Below are 23,662 nucleotides of genomic sequence, written 5' to 3' on the forward strand. Positions count from 1 at the left end.
ACCGTACATTCTAAATCTCAATAGAAATTGCCAACATTCTTCAAACTTGTACATCTTGTCATCAAGTCCGTCCCCCTTAGCTAAATAACACTAATGAAACAGGTCTTCTCTGGCTGGGAAATTCCAATCCCCATATAACAATCAAAGCCATTATATCACCCATTGAGGGCTCACATCAGCTGTGAGTGGCAGAAAGGACAGATCACATTCTCTTTGTTTTACTGATGAATATGACCAAGACCCAGGAAGAGTGGAAGGCAGGAAATAACACATTATCTAGAATATGGATGTACTAGGAGAATATCTAGTTTTGCTTAAGCCCATATAGTTTCTAAACTTTTCCAAAAAGCAGATTTTCCCCCAATTCTAGTGCAATACATGTTAGTTCACTAATTTCTAATCCATAGTTTCTGGAATTAAATTATCTCTAGACCAAATTGTTAAATTTTAAAACCATCTTACATTTGGCCTCTGACCCCACAAATTATGCAAATAAAAATGATCATATCTTATATAATTTAAAAATGACATAGTTGCATGCCATTAAAAAATTAGCAACAAAAGCTTCTCAAATCTCTGCTATGAACCTGCTGTTTGGCCCAGGCTCTCTGAGGCTCATGACTTTGAACCTGGTGGGGGGTTAAGGCAAGGACTCTGAGATGATCAGATGAGGCAGAGAATTCCCACAGTGATGAGGAGTTTCTGTGGCTTTACTATTATCTGAAAAATATCAGCCTAGATGATCAGTGTATTTATATTTAGTTCTTACTCTAAATTCTGCATTGTCCACTTAAAAAAGACTTATCTTAACAATGTTTTATATCTAGACTTACATCTTTCAACCAGAAAATCATTTTAAGGTTGAGGTATATATAAGCTCAGTGGCATAGTGCTTTCCTAATGCATGCAAGGCTCCAGGTTAAATCTCCAGCACCGCAAAAGAGAACAACCAGCGGCAAAACATTGATAAACTGAATGTAACTGAGTAACAGCATGTGACAACAGCCAGGTAATATCAGGACAGTCCAACATGATGATTGTATCTCCTGGGAGCCTGATGTTAGTGAAAGTGCTGAGAAATAAGTGAGCGTTTGAAGTGTAACTGGATGACCTTACAAATCAACCAGGAAACATCGTCTTTCCAATCCCTCTCCTTTGTAGATAAGATGCTGGAAAATGCAGGGCCGTAGGAAACCCTCACGAAGCAGGGGAGGAGGGCTAGCTGGTGAGGGAAGGGAAAGACCTAGTGTAACAATGTGCTCTGACCTTCAGAAAGGCCTCCTTCTGCTCCAGATGTTTGCTGATGAGCGGAATGACATGGTCCATCTCTGCTGCAGGCCCCAGTTTATCTCGCCCACCACACCAGTCCTCGTCTCTCCGGTATTCTTGCTCTAAACTCTCCAGGACACTGCACACCTAGCCATCACAGGGGAAAAGACTCAGTGAACCAATCGGTCAGCAAGTATTCTCTGAGGTCGTCCAGCCATGGAACCCTACATGGTAATGGTTTGCATTGAAACTCATTCTACAGATTTAGTATAGGGGGTACCCCTGGGACATCTAGGAACAGCTCAGGAGGCAAGGAGAATCCTGTCACTGAGTTTAAGAAACAGACTGTGACTAGAGATGGAGTTTGGATTATCTTTAGGTAGTCAATTATCTATGGAGGTTGATGACATCACCAAGGAATAGTATGAGGAGTAAGAAAGTAAAGAAGAATAGTATATTTGGGGGTTTAGTGTTTTATACACGTTATATAGATGTACTGTTGTAACCTCATAATCACTACTAATTATGTAGAATAGGGAATGGGATTTGGAGAAGATACTTGGTGACTTGCCCAAGCAGCAGTATGTGTTCTAGAGCAAAGAACTTCAAGAACATATAAGGAGGAGAGGGGTAAGCTGCCGCTCTTGTGTGATTTATGCACCATAAAAAAATCATTTTTGTCCTCTTGTTCCAAGTTCTACCAGAAGGCAGTGTCATGTCTTGGATATCTGTTACAAAATCACATTCCTGAGGCTGGAGAGATGGCTCAGTGGATAAAGTGCTTGCTATACAAGCATGAGGACCCAGGTTCAGATCCCCAGCACCCATCTAAATCAGGCAGATATGGCAGCCTGCTGATAATCCTAGCATTAGTGAGACAGACAGGAGATCCTCAGGAGATCCTCAGGATAAGTTGGCTAAAGAGGTAGCAGAATCATTGATCCCTGGGTCTAAATGAGAGCCTGCCTCAATAAATAATGAAGATAGCCCTTAAGAAAGATAGCTGAGGGCTAGAGAGATGGCTTAGCGGTTAAGCGCTTGCCTGTGAAGCCTAAAGACCCTGGTTCGAGGCTCAGTTCCCCAGGTCCCACGTTAGCCAGATGCACAAGGGGGTGCACGCGTCTGGAGTTCATTTGCAGTGGCTGGAGGCCCTGGCACGCCCATTCTCTCTCTCTCTCTCTATCTGTCTTTCTCCCTGTGTCTGTTACTCTCAAATAAATAATAATAATAATAAAAGAAAGATAGCTGAGGTCAACCTGAGGGCTTCACATGCATGGGCCCACAAGTGCATGCTCACTTGCTCACATGTGTGCCTACAGGTTCCAAACTTTCATATACACATGCACACATACCACACACACACACACACACACACACACACATCAAACATGAAGAAAAGAAGAAAGAAAAAAAAAAGAATTAACAGTTACATTTCCTTTCGAGGGAGAATACATTTAAGTCAACATCAAAGACAGTTAAGCAACTTTTAGTTCTGAAAATGCACAGAAACCATGCTATGTGACCTTATGCCATGTGGCCTGAGAACAAAGTAGAACATTTTTAAGGGAGTTTGCAGGGAAAGTTAGATTGAGTCCTGTAGTGCAAATCTCAGGGAACCTAGCATTTGGGTCCCACAGGTAGAAATTTTTAGGCAGGGGAAAAGATAGGAAATAGAAACCCAGTACAACATTAGTTCTGACTTCCATCCTTAGCATGAAAACAAAACAAAACAAAGAGAAAACAGAAATCTAGGGCTGGAGAGATAGCTTAGCAGTTAAGGTGCTTGCCTGCAAAGTCTAGGGACCCAGGGTTCTATTCTGCAGTACCCATATAAGCCAGATGTGCAAGGTGATGGATGTGTCTGGAGTTCGCTTGCAGTGGCTGGAGGCCCTGGTGTGCCCATTCTCTCTCTCTCCCTCTAATAAATAAAATATTTTAAAAAATAAAACAGAAATCTAAATTTCTATACTTTCCTTCAGTAGACATGAGCTAGCTAATTGTTTGGGTACAGCAGACAGAGCAAGCGAGCAGCTCTAACTATCTGTGGCCGCCTCTAATAAAGCCATTCTTCTTGATGAAGAATGTGTTTTTGGACAGAATGTCCATTGATTTATGAACTGAGATGAAAGAGGTCTCAGATAGGGACTGGGGAGATGAGTCCGTGGATAAAACCTAAGTACTTGAGTTTAATCTCCAGACTCCACATAAAAAGCCAGAAGCTGTGGTGGGTTTCTGTCATTCCAGTGTGCTGACAGTGAGATGGGAGACAGAGAGGGGAGAATTTCCTGGAGGCTCAGGCCATCACATTACTGAATAACAATAGTGAGCATAGAAAGACCCTACCTTGAATGAGGTGGAAGACAAAGACATACCCAAGAAAATTTTCCTCTGACCTCTACATGTGTGTCTACACACACACACACACACACACACACACACAAAACATCAGACATAACTTCCTTATTGCCAATCATATTTCCTAGGCCACAAAAAGGTCTGCTTCTCATCACAAGGTGACTTGTCTAGCCCCATCTCTAGGTACCTCTCCTGCAACACACAAAAGTGTGCAGGCAGATGCATGTCTTGAGATAAAACAGACGGTAGACCTGTAGAAACTTATGACTAAAATTACATGGGATCTACTGTAGCAGAAACAACGCATTTGAAAGTTAGAACAAATGAAATGATCAGTAAATAGAAATACATTAATAGGCCAGGAAACAGAAATCCAGAGAGGCAGAGAAACCATAACAAGGTCAGTTAAGGGTTAAATACCTGATTTCTTTTCCTTTTTGTGTGTTTGTGTTTGTTTGTTTGTTTGTTTGAGGTACAGTCTCACTTTAGCCCAGGCTGACCTGGAATTTACTCTGGAGTCTCATGGTGGTCTCGAACTCTCTGAGATCTTCCTACCTCCGCCTCCCCAGTGCTTGGATTAAAGGCATGCGCCACCATGCCCGGAAAAAGACTAGTCATTTTTTTTTTAAGTATGTGTGTGTGTGTGTGTGTGTGTGTGTGTGTGTGTGTGTGAGAGAGAGAGAGAGAGAGAGAGAGAGAGAGAGAGAGAGAGACAGAGGGAGAGAATGAATGAGAACTGACACACAAGGGTCTCCAGCCATTGTAATTGAATTCTAGAGACATGTGCAACCTTGTGCATGTGCCACCTATACATCGACTTATGTGGGATATGGGGAGTCAAACATGGGTCCAGAGGCTTTTCAGGCAAGTGTCCTAACCACTAAGCCATCTCTCCAGGTCAAATTCCTAACTTTTTTTTTTTTTGAGGTAGGGTCTCACTCTAGCCCAGGCTGACCTGGAATTCACTATGTAGTCTCAGGGTGGCCTCAAACTCATAGTGATCCTCCTACCTTGGTCTCCCAAGTGCTGAGATTAAAAGTGTGAGCCACCATGCCCAGACTAAATTCCTGATTCTTTTTTTTGTTTGTTTGTTTTTGTTTTTGTTTTCTGAGGTAGGGTCTGGTCTTGCTCTAGCCCAGGCTGACCTGGAATTCACTATGTAGTTGCAGGGTGGCCTTGAACTCACAGCAATCCTCCTACCTCTGCCTCCCAATTTCTGGGATTAAAGATGTGTGCTGCTAAGCCTGGCTAAATTCCTGATTTTTAATTGCATGTTCTGTTCCTTTCACCATCTTGATCCATCTCACATGGAAATCTGTGTATGATTACATAGAGACTGTATCTCATTTTATCCCATATAGATATTCAGTTGTGTGGCAACATTTACTGGAAAGATTTTCTTTTAATTCACTGAATTGCTTCATCAAAAAATCAACTGATTATATGTGAGTTGACTCCTCTTACCTCAATTCTGTTCGATTGTGTATGTATATTACACAAATAGTAGTTGATGTGGGTCACAGTGGCTTTAGAGCAGTCTTTACATGAGGCAGTGTAACTCCACTAACTGCTCCTCCTTGTCAACATTGTTTTGGCTATGCTAGGTTCTTTGAATTTTATTTTCACATAAGTCTTAGGATCATCATGTAAAATCAGGCCCTAAAGATCAACTGGGAAAGTGCTTTGTCATCTTAGTTTTTAGCCATCAAAAACATTACCTCAGGGAGCTGGGTGTGGCGGTGCATGCCTTTAATCCCAGCAGTCAGGAGGTAGAGGTAGGAGGATTGCTGTGAGTTCAAAGCTGCCCTAAGACTACAAAGTAAATTCCAGGTCAGCCCGGGCTAGAGTTAGGCAAAAAATAAAAGTCACCTCGGGCCTGGAGAGATGGTTTAGCAGTTAAGCCTAAGGATCCAGGTTCTACTCTCCACATCCCACATAAGCCAGACACACAAAGGTGAGGCAAGCACAAGGTTGCACATGCCCACTAGGTGGCACAAGTTTCTGGAGTTGGATTACAATGGCAGAGGCCCTGGCACACCAATTCTCTCTGTCACTCTAAAAAAAAAAAGCATCACCTCTCTGAAACAACAGAAGTATGTGGTAGGGACTATATAACACTCACAGTTGGTTCTGGCTGGACATGTTATATGTGCTCCAAGGCAGACTTTGCAATCATCGTCTGAAAGCCACTCAAGGGTATGCTCCTCTGATCTATTTCTACTAGGGAGCAATTCAAATGAGAAAACTATATTACACTGAATAAAATCACTCCTGCTTTAAGCCTCTATGTTATAAAAAGATTCCTTGATCACTAAAATCATTTAAAATATGGGCTTTACACATTTTGCTGGTATGGTAAACTTCTGCACCTTCAGGGTTCTGTCTATACATCTTTTGCTTTTTTGCCCCTGTTGCACCATCTGATCACTTAGGATCATCGTTCCCCAATGACAGATAGCTGGATTTCTTCTATTACACTGAGGTCCCCATGAGTGGATATATTTTCAAGCAGTGTTCAATGCTTGGGGTAGATTATATTATTATTCAGCGAAGATTCATTTTTCTCTCTCAACTTCACAGGAGGCATTGTTGCCTCACTGATGTTGACTCAACTATGTGATTATTTCGGCCAATGGTATGCTAATGTGATAGCAGTAAAAGCTTGTACAGTGGAGTCTGGGTTTGTGTACCCCTCCCTTTACTGTGGATGTGCTTCATGTAGTTGCTGGTCAAGGATGAGAGACAGACACAGAAGTAGAACTGGACGCATGGTGCAGCTAAGAGTCTAGAGCTACTGAGCCCAAGATGCTTAAACAGAAGTTAATGATGATTATTTTATATGATCAAGTTTTGGGGTTAATTTATTGCATAACATTATTATGGCACTGGCTGACTGCTAAAACAAAGCATTCAGCATATACCCACTTTCACCTTGAACTCCTCCATTTTGACTGGATGAGTTTGAGGAACTTATGGAAAAACAATCACATGGTCCATTGCTATAAAGGAAAAATGATAAAGTAGCCAACTATGGTGTCTCCACAGAGCATTCCTTTATTCTCGAGGGTGAGCATCATGAGGCCTGGTTTCTGGATGGAGCCACAACGTGAGGCAGAAAGAGCCTTTGTCAGCCTCTGTCTCACAAGCCCAGCAGCCCTTTTCCTCACCTGTTCAGAAGTTTTGTAAAAGGCCACAGAGGCATTAACCAGTTTCAGCCGGTCTTCCATCTTCAGCATGAGCTGCTGCCAGTGGAGGGCCACCTTCTCGGCACATTCCCGAATGGCGTCTGCGTCGTAATGGCCGGCCTGGAGCAGTGCCTCCGCTTTCTGCTGTACCTGCAGGGCGCTCTGGTGTGTCTTCTGCAAGGAAGTGGCATGAAAGAGGGACTGGGTACGAGGGGAGGAGAGAGAAGTCCGTGGGAACAACCCAGGTGTGGTATGGGAGGGGGTGGAGTGAGGCGTGAGTGGAAAGATGCAGAAAAGTTAAAGAGCTTTAAATGACTGATCCATTCATCATGGCGATCAATACAGTATTGTTTCTAAAGCATATTTTCAAAAGGCTACCATACATTTCCATTAATCTCTCAGGATCCTAACTAACTCTCACCCCCACCCTCTACTCTCTACTTCCACACTCTGGATGTTGCGAACATTTCAATTTTCATGGTAGAGAAACAGAAGTTGTGTGGAAATCTGCTCACGGATTGGGCTATTAATTAAAATTTTCCAGTCTAATCACAAAAGCATTCATCACTAAATTTTCAAAGATCGCTGGTGCAGTATCATTTTACAGATTAAGTAAACATGTGTGCTTTTAAAAACCCATGTAAGTGCAAATTCCCAGACAGCAATGCAAGCATCTTAAACGTTAATAACCGGTCAGAAGGGATTCTACTAGGAGGGATAAGATCGATGGAGCTGAACAGTAACTTGTCACGTCCTTTCTTAGTGATTCGGCCAAAGGAGCCGAGCGGCACAGGGGACGACCGCGGACCCTCGCCCTAGTTATGTTGCTTTTAGGAGACATGCCTGCATATGATATGCGTCTTATCTCCTCTATGCATTCTGTTTCAGGCATTCTCTGGCTTCCCCAAACTGCAGGAGGTGACTGAGCAGGCTGGAGGACTGGGTGGTGAGGAGCAAACTCAACGGGGTTCAAGTTTCCTAAGACGGATCTGTTGCTCAGAGCACCGCTGACGTGACAGGGCCAACAGCACTGCGGCTTCAACAACTGGGTCGTCCTAGCTGATGGTGTCATCATGCTCACACGGCCTTGAGGGTCAGCTCAGGTGGAAAGGGACAGCTAGAAGCCCAGTGACTCTCTGGAGTTCCTTTCTGCTCCACTCAGGCAGCAGTGCGGAGACGGCTCTCAGAGCTGTCCCATGTGGCATTCCTTAGTTGTGAGTGCAGTCTCCTTTATTTTCACCCACACCTGCACCTGTCCTCACCACGACTCTCCTTCACCCTCTCAGCATCTTCAGCTTATGCATTCCTTCTTGTTTTTTCTAGTCTGCCCATGCCTCTTAGCTTCTTTCTCTTTCCCCAGAACCTGCAGTAGCTTCACCCGCGCCGTCTCCTCCAGCCACACAGGCCTTCTGTGCCCTCACCTCGCCTCGCCCTCACCCTCGCCCCTCACTGCTTGGGTCCTGATGACCACATCAGTGTCAGGCTCCTAAACACTGCATGTAGCTAGAGAAAGAAAAATAGGTCAGAAAAAAACCATTACAAATCCCCGATTTTCTTTCTCTGGTTCACTGGCACCATCTTATTTCCTAAACATAGTAAGAGATGCCCGGGTCAGCCCTCCTTTTCTGTCACCTCTGCAGAACCTCATTTATTTCCTTAGCTTATATTATCTCCTTTTTGCAGATGACTCACAGTCTCCTTGTTGACAGCTATCTTCCTCCAATTGTCTTCAGGTGGGAGGGAGCTATCTGTACACCTCTCACTCTCATGAGGGGCACTCGCTCAGTTGGTCTGTCATCTGTCCTGTGTCTACTGCTGCAAAGAGCATTCTTAGCTAAAGTGGCCATCTTCCTGGAGACCAGAGAGGTCCTAAGCCCTAAATGAGAACCTTTCAGAACTTCAGTGAAAAATGGTTTTCCCACAGTCCCAGTGCCTTCTGTTGCCTCAACCCCCAATATCCTGTCTTCTCTGCCACCTAGAATCATAATTTTGTCATCATTCTTGTCTGCTGTTCTCTACTTCCCCATCCTAGCCCAGTCCTCATTACTTCATATACAGAGACTTCTATGGAGGTGACTTGGTGAGTTTTCTTGCCTTCCATCTTTAATCTCTCAGATCTATCTTTTTCTTTTTTAATATTTTCCTTCCTTCCTTCCTTCCTTCCTTCCTTCCTTCCTTCCTTCCTTCCTTCCTTCTTTCCTTCCTTCTCTCTCTCTCTCTCTCTCTCTCTTTCTTTCTCTCTTCCATGCTGGGAATTCAACTCAGGGCCTTGACCATGTCAAACATACACGGCACCACTGAACTACATCCACAGTCTATTCCTTATAGTTCTAACCATTCAATATAATGGGAAGTACTTACATTAAGTAACTTGGTGTTTCTAGCTCTAAAGCTCATATAAATGTTTATAAGTTAGAAAGCCTGCAGTGGTTTCCTCATAGCTATGAATTTAAGTTCCAACTACATGCCATTAACAGCTCCTCACAAAATGGTTCCTAACTACTAGTATAACAATATCAACTATACTTCCTTTCAAAAATCCTTTGAAAGCATGTGGCAAGCTTCCTTGTCTTTATTACTTTCCTTCTTCCTGACTTTGGCAGATGCCTCCTAACTCTGTGACTGTGTCCTAACTTTTCTTTGAGACTCACCTCCGACCTGCCTTCCTTCAATGAGGGCTTTTAAGGCTTAGGGGGGAACTATCTTTTCCTGAACGCCTACGGCACTCAGCTAACTTTGGTGCATTCCTCTTACCTAGAGGGTGTTACTGTTAAGGGAGAGGGAGAGTTTGGGAAATATTTAAATAGCTGTTGGTTATCCTGTGCTGGGTCCTGTGCTGATGCATGGATTTTTCTTATTCACACAACACTACTGTGAGGTGGATTTTATTTTCATCATAGTGACTAAAACACTCAATGATCTGCCCCAACTGTACAACAAAGCAAGTGATGAAACCAGAGAGAAAATGTAAGCTTGACTTATTCTTAAACTGGTGTTCTCATTACTTGTCACTTTATCTCTGGGATCAGAATGGTATCTATATTTCTCATTTGGTGTAAGATTTACCAGATGAACATCAGTGACTATAATATTTATCTGCCCTTTCCTTAATATATAAAACTAGCATATACTTATCATCATAAGCATGTTATAATGTCCTTTTCTCTAAGAGTGGAGAAGTAGCCTTGATTTTTCTACCATTCATGGCACGTTATAATGATCTTCCTTACTATGAAACTTGTTACTATGTAAGTCCTCAGTACACCTTCCCCTCTGATTTCCTAAATGATAAATTTTAATCCACATGGCATAGTCTTTGCTTTTCTTGGGTTAAGTCATGATTTTGCATTTACTTCTACTTGCTATTTAATCCTAGTGAATGTTTTATCTTTAGGATGTGGATTATCAGGGCATTAATATTTAGCAGGAATAAGCACAAGAAAATTGAACTGAATTAATTGAATTTATTATCCAGTTGTAACTACATTTTCCCTAGCATGATCTTTCTGGTTAAGATGCATAAGAGGATTTCAAATACAAATGGATTTTAATGTTGCGCTTCTTGCTATGAAATCCACAGTTCCTAAAGGGACATCAGCCGCACATAGAACACCAGCAACTAATAATGCAGTTTGCTTAATAGGCCAGGCTGCTTCTAGGTGAGCTGTATAGCTCTCCGGTTTGACTCTGGAGGAGTTTTTCTGAAGCCAAGGCCACTTCAGGTGGAACTTCTGACACTCCTTGGAAGGTTTAAAAACCTTTAGCGCAATCAGGCCACCAAAGCTGTGGTTAGCGTATATCCTGGTTTGCCCAGTGCCAGTGTACATGCATTTTTCTGCTTTAGTTATTAATAATCCCCTCCTTTATAATTTTTGAGATAAGGCCTTGTTATATAGTCCAGGCTGGCCTTGAGCTAGCAAGCCTCCTGCTTCAGCCTCTAGAAGACTGCTGGACTTTGAGCTGTGCACTGCCACAGCTGTACCGCCTTCCCTCTGACTGTGCACGTCCTTCCCACATCTACCTACAAGCACTATCAAGGCCTGTGGTAACACTGGCAAATGGGGTAAGCCCAACCAGGTTACTTACACTCCCTTTAAAATTGCTCACATATGGGCTAGAGGGATGGCTTAGTGGTTAAGGTATTTGCCTGCAAAGCCAAAGGACCCAGGTTTGATTCTCCAGGACCCAATGTAAGCCAGATGCACAAGGTGGCACATGCGTGGAGTTCATTTGTAGTGGCTGGAGGCCCTGGTGTGCCCATTCTCTTTCTCTCCCACTTTCTCTGTCAAATAATTAAATAAATAAATAAATTGCTCACATACATTCGAGTATGGTAGCATATGCCTGTAATTCTCAGTACCTGGGAGGCTGAGGCAGGAGGACAGCCATGAGTTCAAGGTCTGCTTGGGCTATATAGTGAGTGTGAGGCTAGCCTGAACTTTAGAGCAAGATCATGTCTCAAAACTAAGAACAGTTTCTCATATCCTCCCTGGCATGTTTTCTTCCTGATGCAGAGTATGGTCTACATGTCTGTTTCCAGGGAAGCATGGGTACTGCAGGAGAAGCATATACTGTAATTTGGGTTGTGTGCTTTACATCATGCTTCAGACCCTGCTGACCACCCTTTCCAAAGATGTTCCAAGAATCCTATCTGCTCTGCCATGACCTCATGAGACCAGCCACACCAATCCCAGAGTCGCCTACAGCTCAGCATTGAGTCCAAGAATATTGTGCAAGTTGTTCCTGTACAGAGACATAGGCCTTATGTTTAGCAAGCCTCTACTATGTAAGGATGAAGCAGCATCTAGTATAAATTAAAGCATATTGCATACACAGCCACATGAATTTAGTATTTCAACAGTACTGTGAAAACATTTATCCACTCTTTCTTGCCAGCTCACTGAGATACTTGTATGTCATGACACTTGGTCTTACTTGCCATATATTTGACTAAAGGAATTAATATTTAATCACCTCACAGGGCATGTAAACCTTTGTCAAGGTAAATAAGAAAAAGTGGCTAAGAGCTGTCTTCCCACAGTGTCCTGTTACCCACCCTCATTGCTGCCTATGCAACAGGAATGTGATCACAGTATACACAAATGCAACCTCAATCCAGGTTTTCCCTTACAGTGAATAGATCCTAACACTACCATATTTGGGAATGTCATAAGCTAGTAGAGACATAAAACTTCTGGCATCTGACTAGTTTCTCCTTCGACAATGACTTGCTCATACTGTGTGTACAACATACAATTTATTTTTAAATCTCAAATAACAGACAGCACTCCAGAACTAGAAACGGTTCCTAAGAAGATACCAAGTAGCATATGGAAACATGTCATTCATTCTTATGGTCTATTTCTGTATGTAAGATGGCTTCTGGAAAATTAAATGGCTGAATTCAATCAGTATTAGTTTAAAATGGCTAGCAATCTGTTGGATCACTACATTAAAAGACATTTATGGGTATGGGTGATTAAACTTTTATTATTAAAAATTATTATTTTCCTACCACTACGTATAAAATTCTAATGATCATTTTTAAAACATATTTTTCATGTATTTATCTGCAAGGAGACGGGGAAAGGGAGGCAGAGCGTGGGCACATCAGGGCCTCTTGTCATTGCAAACAAACTCCAGACACATGTGCAACTTTGTGCATCTGGCTTTACATGGGTACTAGAGAACTGAACCCAAGCTGTCAGGCTTTGCATGCAAGTACTTTAACCACTGAGCAATCTCTCCAGCTCATAATGACCATTTTTAAAGAAAATAATGCCTTTGAAGTTCTTATGTACACAGTGTGTGAGCTAAGTGTGTAGGCTGAGTTCAGCAATGAACCACTGTCTTTGAAATTTCACTCCATTTTCCCACTGGTACTGAACTAAATTTTAATATAGTTACAATGTTCCATTTCCTACTCTTTCTTTGACACCACTGAAAATCAATTTACTAAATTCTCTTTGGGAAGGAGAATGTCCTGGTAAAAAGGATAATTAAAGGTACTGTTTAAAGTAAAGCAACATTTATATTAGATTATCATAAGTGGGGTTTTATTTTATATTTATGTATTTAAAAAAATTTTCCTTTTGGTATTTCGAGGTAGGGTCTTACTCTAGCCCAGGTTCACTATGGAGTCTCAGGGTGGTCTCGAACTCACAGTGACCCTCCAACCTCTGCCTCCCGAATGCTGGGATTAAAGGCGTGCACCACCATGCCTGGCAGGTTTTATGTTTAAAATAGGCTTTAAAGAAATCCTAGTTGATGAACTTGTAGTTGCAGCTTATTCTTCAAACACAGCTTCTGCCAGTGTCACTGAACACCCACGTCAGTGAGCAAGATCCCTGGTGCAATCTGCTCCATGGACATGCTCCTCAGGAAAAGGCAGACAATGATCTACAAACAGAACATTTCAAAGAAGGATCCCAAGCTGGTATTGATTTATGCGCTTGTTTATTCCCAGTCCTGAGTGATCCTCAATTGGAAGCTGCTTCCAACCTTTTCGCTTTATATTTCTCACCTGACACGTAATCTATAATGGGCAAAAATATCAATGTACCAGGAGCCTTAAAGGTTGAAGGCACCAATGAGCAACAAACATTCTCATTTGTAGGGGGAGTACTTCTGATACTGGGCTTTTTTGGGGGGGTGCTTTCTTGATTCCCTGCCAATACCTGGATAATAGGGAAATTCTGGAGACCATTTCACAAGAAAGAACAAGAGCTCCATCAACTAAAAGAATACCCATTCTCAGAGAACCAGACTCGGAGCAAAAAGGGGAAGAGAAGACAGTGCATCCAGATGTGGGTATTACCTCAATGGCTAGTTGGAACTGTTCATGCTCCCGCTGCAGCTGTTCTGCTTCAGACAAAGAGCTGGCATTGACCAGGCTGGCATTCAGCATTGACTCTCCGTTGCGGATCCATCCCAAGACCTAGGAGGTTGGGATAAGCACACAGTTAAATGGCCAGCCGCAGCTTCCCCAGAGCTGCTGCCTTCTCTAAGGGAATATCAGTCTGAGGGCTCTCTATCTTTTATCTTCTGTTGGAGAGAAGACAAGAATGGTCTTAAGTGGCCACCTCTCCAATTGTTCTAGAACCTTGTGCTGTGAGGCACTTACTTCATGTTCCTACTTCATGTCCATCTCCATGTATTAGTTCTCCCACTTCCATCACCCTAGGACCCCAATTTTCCCCACCCACTTAATTAATATTACTTTACCTAGTTGTATGTGCATCTAAAGTTCCTTCTGGAACACAGAAAGGCATAAATAAATTCCACCTGTTATCCTTTTATTAAGACCCAATTCAAATGATGACTTCTTAAAACTTTCTGCATCTCACCACTACTGTTAGACACAGTCTTTGCCTCATCTGGTACAGCCACACTGTTTTATATGTGTCACCTTTACGTACTCACCACAGAAGGCCTTACTGAATTATTTCAACCTATATTTCACCTATCCCTTAGAGGGTCCACTTCACAATGTCTAGGGCAACATGCAAGTCATATTTTCATCTCACATAGTTAATACAATGCAACGTGATAATGTTTTGAAAGTAATGGATATTACCCAAGTGACATTGAGCAGTGGCTCCAACTGTCTCTATCTGATACAATAGCAAGAGAAGACAGACTTGAGGTTTGGAAGACAAATGACCCAAAGAAAGGAGGAGGGGGGGTGATAGGGAGGAAGGGAGGGAGAGAAGACAAGCAAAAGAGCATGAATAATTCAAAATAGCACCATCCAATGATATCAGAAAAAAGCAGAGCAAATTATACTCAAATTATTCAGTGGCTATGGCTGGGCTACTGGGCACTACTTCTACTTCTAGGGACCCTAATGACTACTGAGTGAAAGGAAACTCGGGTAAGAAATATTAGGATAAGGAGGGTAAGAGCAGTAGTCCTGGACAACATAGATCAGCTTCTAGAGTCAGAGCAGATAATCCAGTGGGAAGAATTGGTATCTGGTTACCAGAATATTGCTAATCCCTTCTTTTCTGGGTAGTCTGAGAATTTTTTTTTTTTTTTGGCTTGGTGAGGAAATAAAAATTATCTTGAAATTTCAAAAATCAGTAAATACCATCTATCTGTTACTCCCTGCCAAAGGATAAGACACCACAGTCTGTTTCAGATTTCTATCATAATTTTCTCCCATTCATTTTCTCATCTTGAACAATGGGAAACACTAAGCCTGGTCCACTGCCCTGTAACTCAAATGGACATTTGGCAAATTTCATCCCTGGGAAGAAAATGATTGATGCCTTATTGTGCATAGATAAGTGTGTGTGTGTGTGTGTGTGTGTGTGTGTGTGTGTGTGTGTGTAATAAATCCTGCTGGAGCAGGTCGATTTGGATTGAGATGTTAATTCACAGCCAAGCTGGCAGACTGTGGATGAGATGCCAATCCATAAGGCAATTAGTTGTAGGAAATAACTGCTCAGCATGTTACATATGAAATCCCTGTTGTCTCTGGTGGACTGTGGCTCACAGGCTAGAGGTGCTAATGATTTTGAAACACTGCCTGTGAGTCTGAGTATATGCATTCACAGATTACATGGCCAAATGCCTCATCTCTTTGGAAAATGGAACTCAGAATGCATATTATGTACCATGTCTTTCTACAATGTTTCACTGCTTCCTGATTAGTATGTTGATTTACTTGTGGATGTCAGGAAGTCGTTTTCTGCATGTGTTATCTGAAGTCAATGCTCTGAGTGTTTTCTTCTCTAGTTGCAGCCTGGTGGACACATCAGTTGTGGCTATGGAGGCAGGTACACCATTTACCAGCATTTCCATTGAGAAATAGAAGGTGTTTCAATACCTGCTTCTTTCATCTAATCACATTGTATTCTTGTTCATTTGTATTTCCAGATGCTACTTACAAAGACATTCTAGGACTCTAACGTCATAAAGATTGTATTTTAGGAGTACAAAAAAGTGCACAGTCGTCTATATCTATGGATTTATTGTGTTTTCATTAATATTTTCTTTTTATTTATTTATTTGAGAGAGGGAAAGAGGCAGAGAGAGAGAGAGAGAGAGAGAGAGAGAGAGAGAGAGAGAGAGAGAGAGGGCATGCCAGGGCTTCCAGCCACTGCAAACAAACTCCAGATGCATGCACAACCTTGTGCATCTGGCCTACGTGGGTCCTGGGGAATTGAACTGAAGCCTTTTGGCTGTGTGGGCAAGTGCCTTAACTGCTAAGCCATCTCTCCAGCTCTATATCCATGGCTTTAATCTAGGATGAGACTAAGTCCCTTGAATGAATCAGCCCTGGAATTAGAACTGGCATAATGTACAGAATAAGCATGATATCTGAAGGCAGAGCACTTGATTTTGTTACTTAGCAGGCAAAATCACTTAACCTCCCAGAACCTCAGTTTGTACTGAAAACTGGGGATAGTTATTCCTCCTCTTTCTGCGTTACAGAATTGAAGCAAAGTTTGGTGGTGGTGATGATGATAATGCTGGTGGCAGTGGGGATTTTCAGTTTGGAACAAAGATAGTCAATGCTTCGATTTTTTAGTTATGTTTCTCCAGTAACAAGAGAAAAAATTGATATGTTAAATTTTATTCAATAGTTTAGATGAGCTCATTGGCTCCTGATGTAACATGGGCTTCTTGGGTTGATGGCATCTGTATTCTTTGTTCTAATCACTGAAAACCTTATTGCTATGATTTCTGTGTGATCATTCTCTTTCTTATCATGTCAGGTATTCTGTGAACATCGAAATGTGTGCTAGGCAGTAGAAAACATATTGTAACTAATATGAGAAAATATTGGGCCTATTAATCTCAAACTGTATAACCTTGGATATAACATTTCAGGCTCAGTTTTCTCATCTGTAAAACGTGAGCACTTTCCATGGCCAAAGCAAAGAATGAGTATAAAAATGAAATCATTAACATAACAGTTTTTTTAAAATTGATCATGCACTTTATTAACAAGTTGTGTGTTGGTCCCATCCCCCTCATGTAAAAGTACTTTTCAAATTATAAAACCTACTTTAATCAGTAATCTCAGGTAATATTTTACCTAATAGGTTAGATAATCTTTAAAAGCCATATCCTGCTCTACTATTACCCACTTCTTTAAAAATCTAAAGACTACACCTACATCCATGGAATTCCTGTGCCAACTGGGTAGGTAGAAATGAGAAAATCTAAGAACAATATTGTTTGGGGATTTAAAAACTAGCCAAGAATTCAGCTCAATTTCTGCTTAGTCATAGAGTGAAAAATGCCTATCTACTACTTCCTCAGGACAAGGAGGTTCAGAAAAGCCCAAATGAGAAAAAAGTAGCTCTTGACAAATGATGAAGCCCTTAAGTTGGGCAGCCTGGGCTTTGCTTTTCCTAGGTTGGGGAAGTGGCGAGCAGATGATTGTCCTCCAGGTCATACCTACCATAAGCCATGAAGTTGCCCTCAGGGCAACGGACTACAAGAACTATTACTGGAGATGATCTCTCAAGGCATTCCAGCCACAGCAGAAATTCTCTGCTCATTAGATGCCAACAAGGAATATGTCATAATTCCAGAGTTCCTTAGTTCACAAGACTGAGTATATGCATCCTTTATAGTTTTATAGACTGTCCACATGCCATATGTCCTCTGAATTATCTCCATTTGGAAATGAAAGGATGAGACTTGTCCCTTTAGTTGCCCCTCTTTTGGCTCTACTCCATCTCCTAACTTTAATACACAGACACCAGACTGAACATAGTTATTTCCCACAGATGTACAAGGTCAAACGAATTTTTTTCCTTCATTCTGTATATCTATCTTGATCACATGCAAATTTGGACCAGGATTTGGCAGAAAGAAAAATCCACTATCATAAATACATTTTAGATTATTTCCTGCTAAAGATACTGCTTTTGCAGGAATATGTACGAAAATTCATTGTATCTTATGCCATTAAGATTTCTTTTTTCAAATCTTCCTGAATTATCTAATAGATGTGAGGTCACCTTTGCCAGGGGTAATTTTCCTAGAAGCAATCAGAGCATTCTGTGGGGTCTCGAAAATAAGCTGAGAAGCATGTGGGTGGTCCACAGGCCACGCTCATGTACAACAGCGTAGTGATTTCCCTTCAAGGATCTCATTTGTCCAGAGGTGTGTGTGCCGTCTGTCTCAGATGTAATATCCAATGTTATCCCTCAAGTAATCAGTTGCATTCATCAGTTTTATTTATTCTGAACAGTTAAATTTCAGCCTGATGTCTGTGAATCACTCTTCAGGGCTGCAATTTAATGTTATTTCCAAGTGACTACACGAGATTAAGATGACCACACAGTCAATATAAATCTTTCATCTGTGAGCTCCAACAACAGAACTGAATCATAGTTCATTATTGTTCTATCCCTGTCTGTCCCCATTAATGGCTCTTCAAGTAAGGTGTGTCCCTTTTATATCTTTCCCCCTCTTTTTAGAGAGTATATTCAAAGAGAAATTCTCAAGCCAGCATCCAAACTTAGCTTTACTGATCGATACTGACATCTAAATTAACTCCGTTTTCCAAGTGTCAACAGCTTTGAAATCAATATTTCCTGCTCCACCAATTTCCATCAGATACAAATGCTTTCTTTGAAACTGGATCAGATGAATCCATGACAAAATAGCCTCTACTGACAAGGAAAACAAGCTTGTCTAATGAGGCATGGTGGCTTAACCAAGCAGTAGTCCCTTGATGCCTCAAAGGATTGCTGTCCTTTGCAAAAGGCCTTTGTGTGTTTCTTCAGTCAGATTTGAACACTTATGCAAAAGCCTTCTGTGGGCAATGCATGTCATGCTGGTAAGAAGGCATTTTCCCACCCTGCAGAAGTGGAGATCATTATACCCAAAATGACAATAATATTGGAATAACTATGATGTATGTATTAGGAGGGAAATTATGAGCATGCATACAAATACTCAACCCAAGATTATTTACACATGGACAACCGAGTTCCCTATCTGACCAACTACCTGTCATCATCCCAGTTCCCATCCAACATAGAATGGCTACTTAAGAGAATGAAAATTTCCATTTTAAAATCAACTATGGAAACTATAATTAAAGTTTACTCCACTAGTGATGCGAGAACAACACATAAATAAAAACAATAGAAAAACTATAGATTTCTCTCCCACGTCAAAGAGGAATGCCTTCTGAGGTGGTTTGCTTCAGGTGTTCTGAATGCGAGGTCCCAGTTGATGGAATTTGGGAATTAAGGCCTCCTGGAGGGAGTGTATTGTTGGAGGCAGACTTATGGGTGTTATAGCTAGTTTCCTCTTGCCAGTGTTTGGCACACTATCCTGTTGCTATTGTCCACCTTATGTTGGCCTGGGGGTGATGCCCACCCTCTGCTCATGCCATCGTTTTCCCCTGCCATCATGGAACTTCCCCCTTGAGACTGTAAGCCAAAATAAACCTCTTTTTTTCCCCCACAAACTGCTCTTGGTTGGGTGATTTCTACCAGCAATGCGAACCTGACTACAACACCTTCCCTGTTCTCTGTTTTGATTGTTGCTGTCCCCTGTCACTAGTGGAAATTACCGGGCACAAGAGCAGAAGAACACATGATCTGTTGGAGCCCCAGTGACTTCTGATAGGTACCACCTGCTTGGGGAGCTGAGGCCATCCCTGCCCATCTTCTAGGACTGGGTGCTGAGGCCAGGAAAGCCTCAGAATGTGTTCTGCAGCTGGATCTCTTCCTATGGCTTTCACAACCCCAGGATGGTTGTGAAGCCCTGCAGAGGAAATCAGTGGGAGGCCTAGGTTTCTAGTTCAGTTCTCAAGAGGCCTTTGTTGCACTGTAATCCTATGGTACCTTCGTTTTCTTATTTGTAGAGTGAGTGTAACACGACTTTCCACCAAGGGTCGTCTTCTCTCTTAAAGTGAGGCCCTAAGTGAAAGGAGCTCAGATGAAAAGAAAGCATGGTGATGGCTGCTAAGAGTTGTGAGATTTGTGTACACATTACTGCTGCCAGCCTGCTGGCGTTTCCACCATGTCCTTATAAATAATGGTTCTGTCTGAAAGCTCAGACATGACCTCAGGATGACTAGGCAGTGAACAATTGGATGGCACTTCTGTGATGGAGGCTGGGTGTGGGATGCAGTGATTTCACCTACACTGAACACAAAACTTTAGCATGGCGTATGCGCGAACTCTGCTGAGCACTGACCAGAAGAGAAATGGAGTGAAGATCATTTTATCTAATATGACCAGCACTCTGGGAATAACTAGGATACAGGCATGTAAGTGACTGAGTGAGAGTTAAATGAAATACGACATGCTATACTAAATTAACAGATTTCAATCTAAGAGCTCCAACAGTCACTGTGTAATGTTTGAAAATGGAAGACACTTCTTCGATTAGGATAGATAATTCAGTGGATGAGGCTCTGCCATGGGAAGCAGAGGACAGAGTTACTTGGGAGGGCGTGGAACAGACAGCAACAACCACTGAGATGAGGTGGTGACTCCTCTGCTGAAAGGCACTCATAGACCCATGGAAGGTAGTAGCATGCTCTCTTCCTTATAGTGACCATTGCCTGGGGACCCTGTAAGCTTCAGTAAATAGGCTTCATCTGTAAATAGGAACAGTGACACTACAGAGAGTGGTTGTGAAGGTGATGGGAATGGAAATGGCACTATAAATACATCATTATTTCTTTAACCTGACTTTGTTCATCGTAGGTATACCATAATTACCACTTAGTCTGCCTCTAATAGTAATATCTACAGATGTGCTGCTAGTGACTGAACACATGCTTCTGGAGGTCTGGGCATGGTCTCCAGTAAAATGCCTGGTATAGTGCCTCATGCAGATAAGAACTGCTGTCTTTTCTATGTCAAGAAAATATTCTTTTTTTTAAAAAAAAAATTATTTATTTATTTATTTGACGGGGGGGGGGGGAAGAGAATGGGCACGCCTGGGCCTCCAGCCACTGCAAGCAAACTCCAGGTGCATGCAACCCCTTGTGCATCTGGCTAACGTGGGTCCTGGGGAACTGAACCAGGGTCCTTTGGCTTTTCAGGCAAACGCCTTAACTGTAAGCCATCCCTCCAGCCCAAGAAAACATTCTTATAAGAGTCATATATACATTGGGAAAATGACGGCTACTATTTAATTCCTACTTGCTAACTCTGTATTAGGAGTTCGATGAGGCACAGAGGTGCCCCAAAGGGTCCAACCTGGCTCTGTAGCCAGATTATTTACTGATAAAGGATTTGTATTTTTCATGGACTATGTGACAGGATGGAACATAGGAAGGAAGAGAACATATTCAATGACAAAACAACTTAGGAATACTCTGAATTTCCTATTCTATAGTGAAAGGAAGTTTGAGGCATTGTACCCTATTTTGTGTCAACTGCCAGGCTTTTAGAAATCAATCCAACTAGCCCCTACCTCACCTTATTTCCCAAGGCCTGGCTATTTGAAGTGCATACCTGTGATGCTGTGTGCCTCCCTGCTGCAGGGGTGGCACCAGGCCAAACCCACCTGTTTGACCTCAGCCTGGAGGTGCCGCAGCTGGAGACACTGCTCTAGCCGTTTATGCGTCTGCTCGGCGTTAAGCTCCAATTCATGCTGCTTCTCGTGTAGAAACTCCAGGAGCTCTTGCACCTGAGCTGCCAGATCTATGTCTTTTTCACAGATTAACTCAATTCCTGATTAAAAAAAATGCAAACAATTAAACTCCAGTCTTCATATGCATAAGAAAACTGGGCTTTGACAGTGACTGTCAGCAAATACCCAACCCCACATACTCCCCTGGGCCCTGCTGAGGGCACCATCACTTTGGCATGAACTAATCCTTTGCCAAGGAAGACCTTTTCAACAGATGGCTAATGCCTTATTATCCACAGGAGCTAGAGAGGGTACTGGATCTTTGGAAGTCCATCACCTAGACGTCCCCACAGATTCATGAGAAATCTCTGGACCATATTAGAAATTCTGATCTTCCTGCCTCTGCCTCTTCAGCAATATCCTACCGGTGTGTGCCACCACAACCGGCCCATATTGGAAATTCTAAAGTTGAATCAAAAGGGCTCTGTCTCCAGAACTAACAACAGCATATTCTCTTATCTGGTTAGATAAAATTTATCAGGTCAGAGTGCTGATTTTATTAACCAACAATGTAGGTTCCCTGATAAAAGCAAATCTTAGACATAAATGTTAGCTTTCAAATAAATACCCCTCAACAATACCACAGGGACAGTGAATGCTATCCATTCAGAGAAACACATTTAAGATTTGCCAACCCAGGAAGTTTGCTCATTGCTCTACTGAGTCAAAACAGTTCATACATCCAGTTATTCACTGTCAAACATCCCCAGTGTTTATGAACATACCACCCAACCTCAACGAACTGCTCGCCTATCATAGGAACTTGAGTCAGTACGTGCCACCCAAAAGCTGTGGCTCTGTCCTTGTCCACTTCCCTGTCTTGCTCTTTCTATATACCCTCCTGGTACTTGAATATAGATCTGCTCATACCTTCTCCCCCCCACCAGTCAGTGCTCCTATTGATATCTTATTACCAGCTGGTCCAAGGTAGCCTTTCTCATATGGATTTCTGCTTTAGGAAAGGTCGTTAACAAATTCAAAGGGAAAGTAAAGGGACGAATTTTATCTTTTGCCTGTTAGTGGTTGAAACCGAGTCCTTATTTACTTCACAAGGAAAGCACTGCACATGTATTAGTTTTGGAGCCAATCCTGAGATAGAATCTTCATTTTGGGGGAGTTATCTAAGCACTCGCAATCTTCATTTTCCTCATAAGCTAGGATTTTACATAGCTACTGACCTCCTAAATGTGTTGGAAAATAGAAATGACACATGCAAGGCATATGCCACATGCACATCTATTTATTATCTGCACATATAATATATTGAAATATACTGACCCTGATGCTAGTTCCACAGCTCTGCTAGTTCCTGGTTCTCGCATTAAGCTTGAATTTATTTCAGTTACACCCTCTTGCTTGTTTATTGGTGACTTGATATAAAGTGGGACCCATGCTGTTCTTGATTCTGATATCTACCTATATCTGAGTCAGCCCTGTTCGGATTCTTAGGGCTGGGGACATTCTGACTCGGGATTGCCTGTCTGTTCTGATCCCTCACTCCAGTTAGCTCTGTAGACTCATAATTCTGTCTAAATCTTTCCCCCAGTTTCTCATCCTGTGACCTTTAACACAAAGCCACTGTGCTCTGGATGTACCCTGTGGGAGACATTGAAGAAGAGTCCACACTCTGAAACCCAGCAGGTTATGTTCCCAAGGGCGGTGGACCTCCATGGGGATCCAACCCAAAGGAACCTCCAAGTTGCAATATGTGGCCACACACACTAAAGATCTCCTTTAGGAGGATCCCCGTAGCTCTGACTCACACCAGCAGAAGTTTGCTGTTGCTCCGCCACATGCCTGCAGCCTGCATCCGGCGAGTGCAAGTAAAGCCTGCCCACACGGAGGGAAATTCGGTTCTGGAGGCAAAAATAGTGCTTTATATAAGGCCAATATGGGAGAGTGGGAAAAAATATTTTCTGGTGTTACATGGTAATAATTTCAGTATCTTTTCATGTTTATTTTTTCTGCGTTTCATAATTCTAAGTCTCAGCTCCTGAAATATCTGTGGGAGACAGAAAAGAACGGCTTGTTCTTTTGGCAGCCAACCCCCTCTTAGTTACTATTTTCAGATGCAAGGAAGATGAGGTAGAGCATCTCCTGGACTGAAATAAAAACGAGAAGAAATGGAGAGATTTCCACCGTGCCAGGCTCAGTAGGGGAATGACCCCTGGCCCTATCATGTCCAGTCATCTCGCGATTTATTTGAGCTCATCTTCACTCTGCATGCA

General features: G+C 42.3%; 1 protein-coding gene across 17 annotated transcripts in view; it reads right to left on the minus strand.

Annotated features, from left to right (window-relative positions):
* Window positions 1-23,662, minus strand: part of Kalrn (kalirin RhoGEF kinase) — a 724,529-nt gene that overhangs the window by 308,153 nt on the left and 392,714 nt on the right. For 12 of the 17 annotated variants that reach the window (XM_045147195.1, XM_045147198.1, XM_045147191.1 and 9 more), the window contains exons 15-18: window positions 21,309-21,475; window positions 13,627-13,746; window positions 6,792-7,010; window positions 1,267-1,416 (exon numbers count right to left, since the gene is read on the minus strand). In XM_045147195.1, the coding sequence (XP_045003130.1) occupies window positions 1,267-1,416; window positions 6,792-7,010; window positions 13,627-13,746; window positions 21,309-21,475 (656 nt within the window). The remainder of the gene's footprint in view (window positions 1-1,266; window positions 1,417-6,791; window positions 7,011-13,626; window positions 13,747-21,308; window positions 21,476-23,662) is intronic. The other 5 variants (XM_045147196.1, XM_045147193.1, XM_045147194.1 and 2 more) reach the window with 1 other exon arrangement.

This window comes from Jaculus jaculus, chromosome 4 (assembly GCF_020740685.1).
Source record: "Jaculus jaculus isolate mJacJac1 chromosome 4, mJacJac1.mat.Y.cur, whole genome shotgun sequence".
Lineage (NCBI taxonomy): Eukaryota > Metazoa > Chordata > Mammalia > Rodentia > Dipodidae > Jaculus > Jaculus jaculus.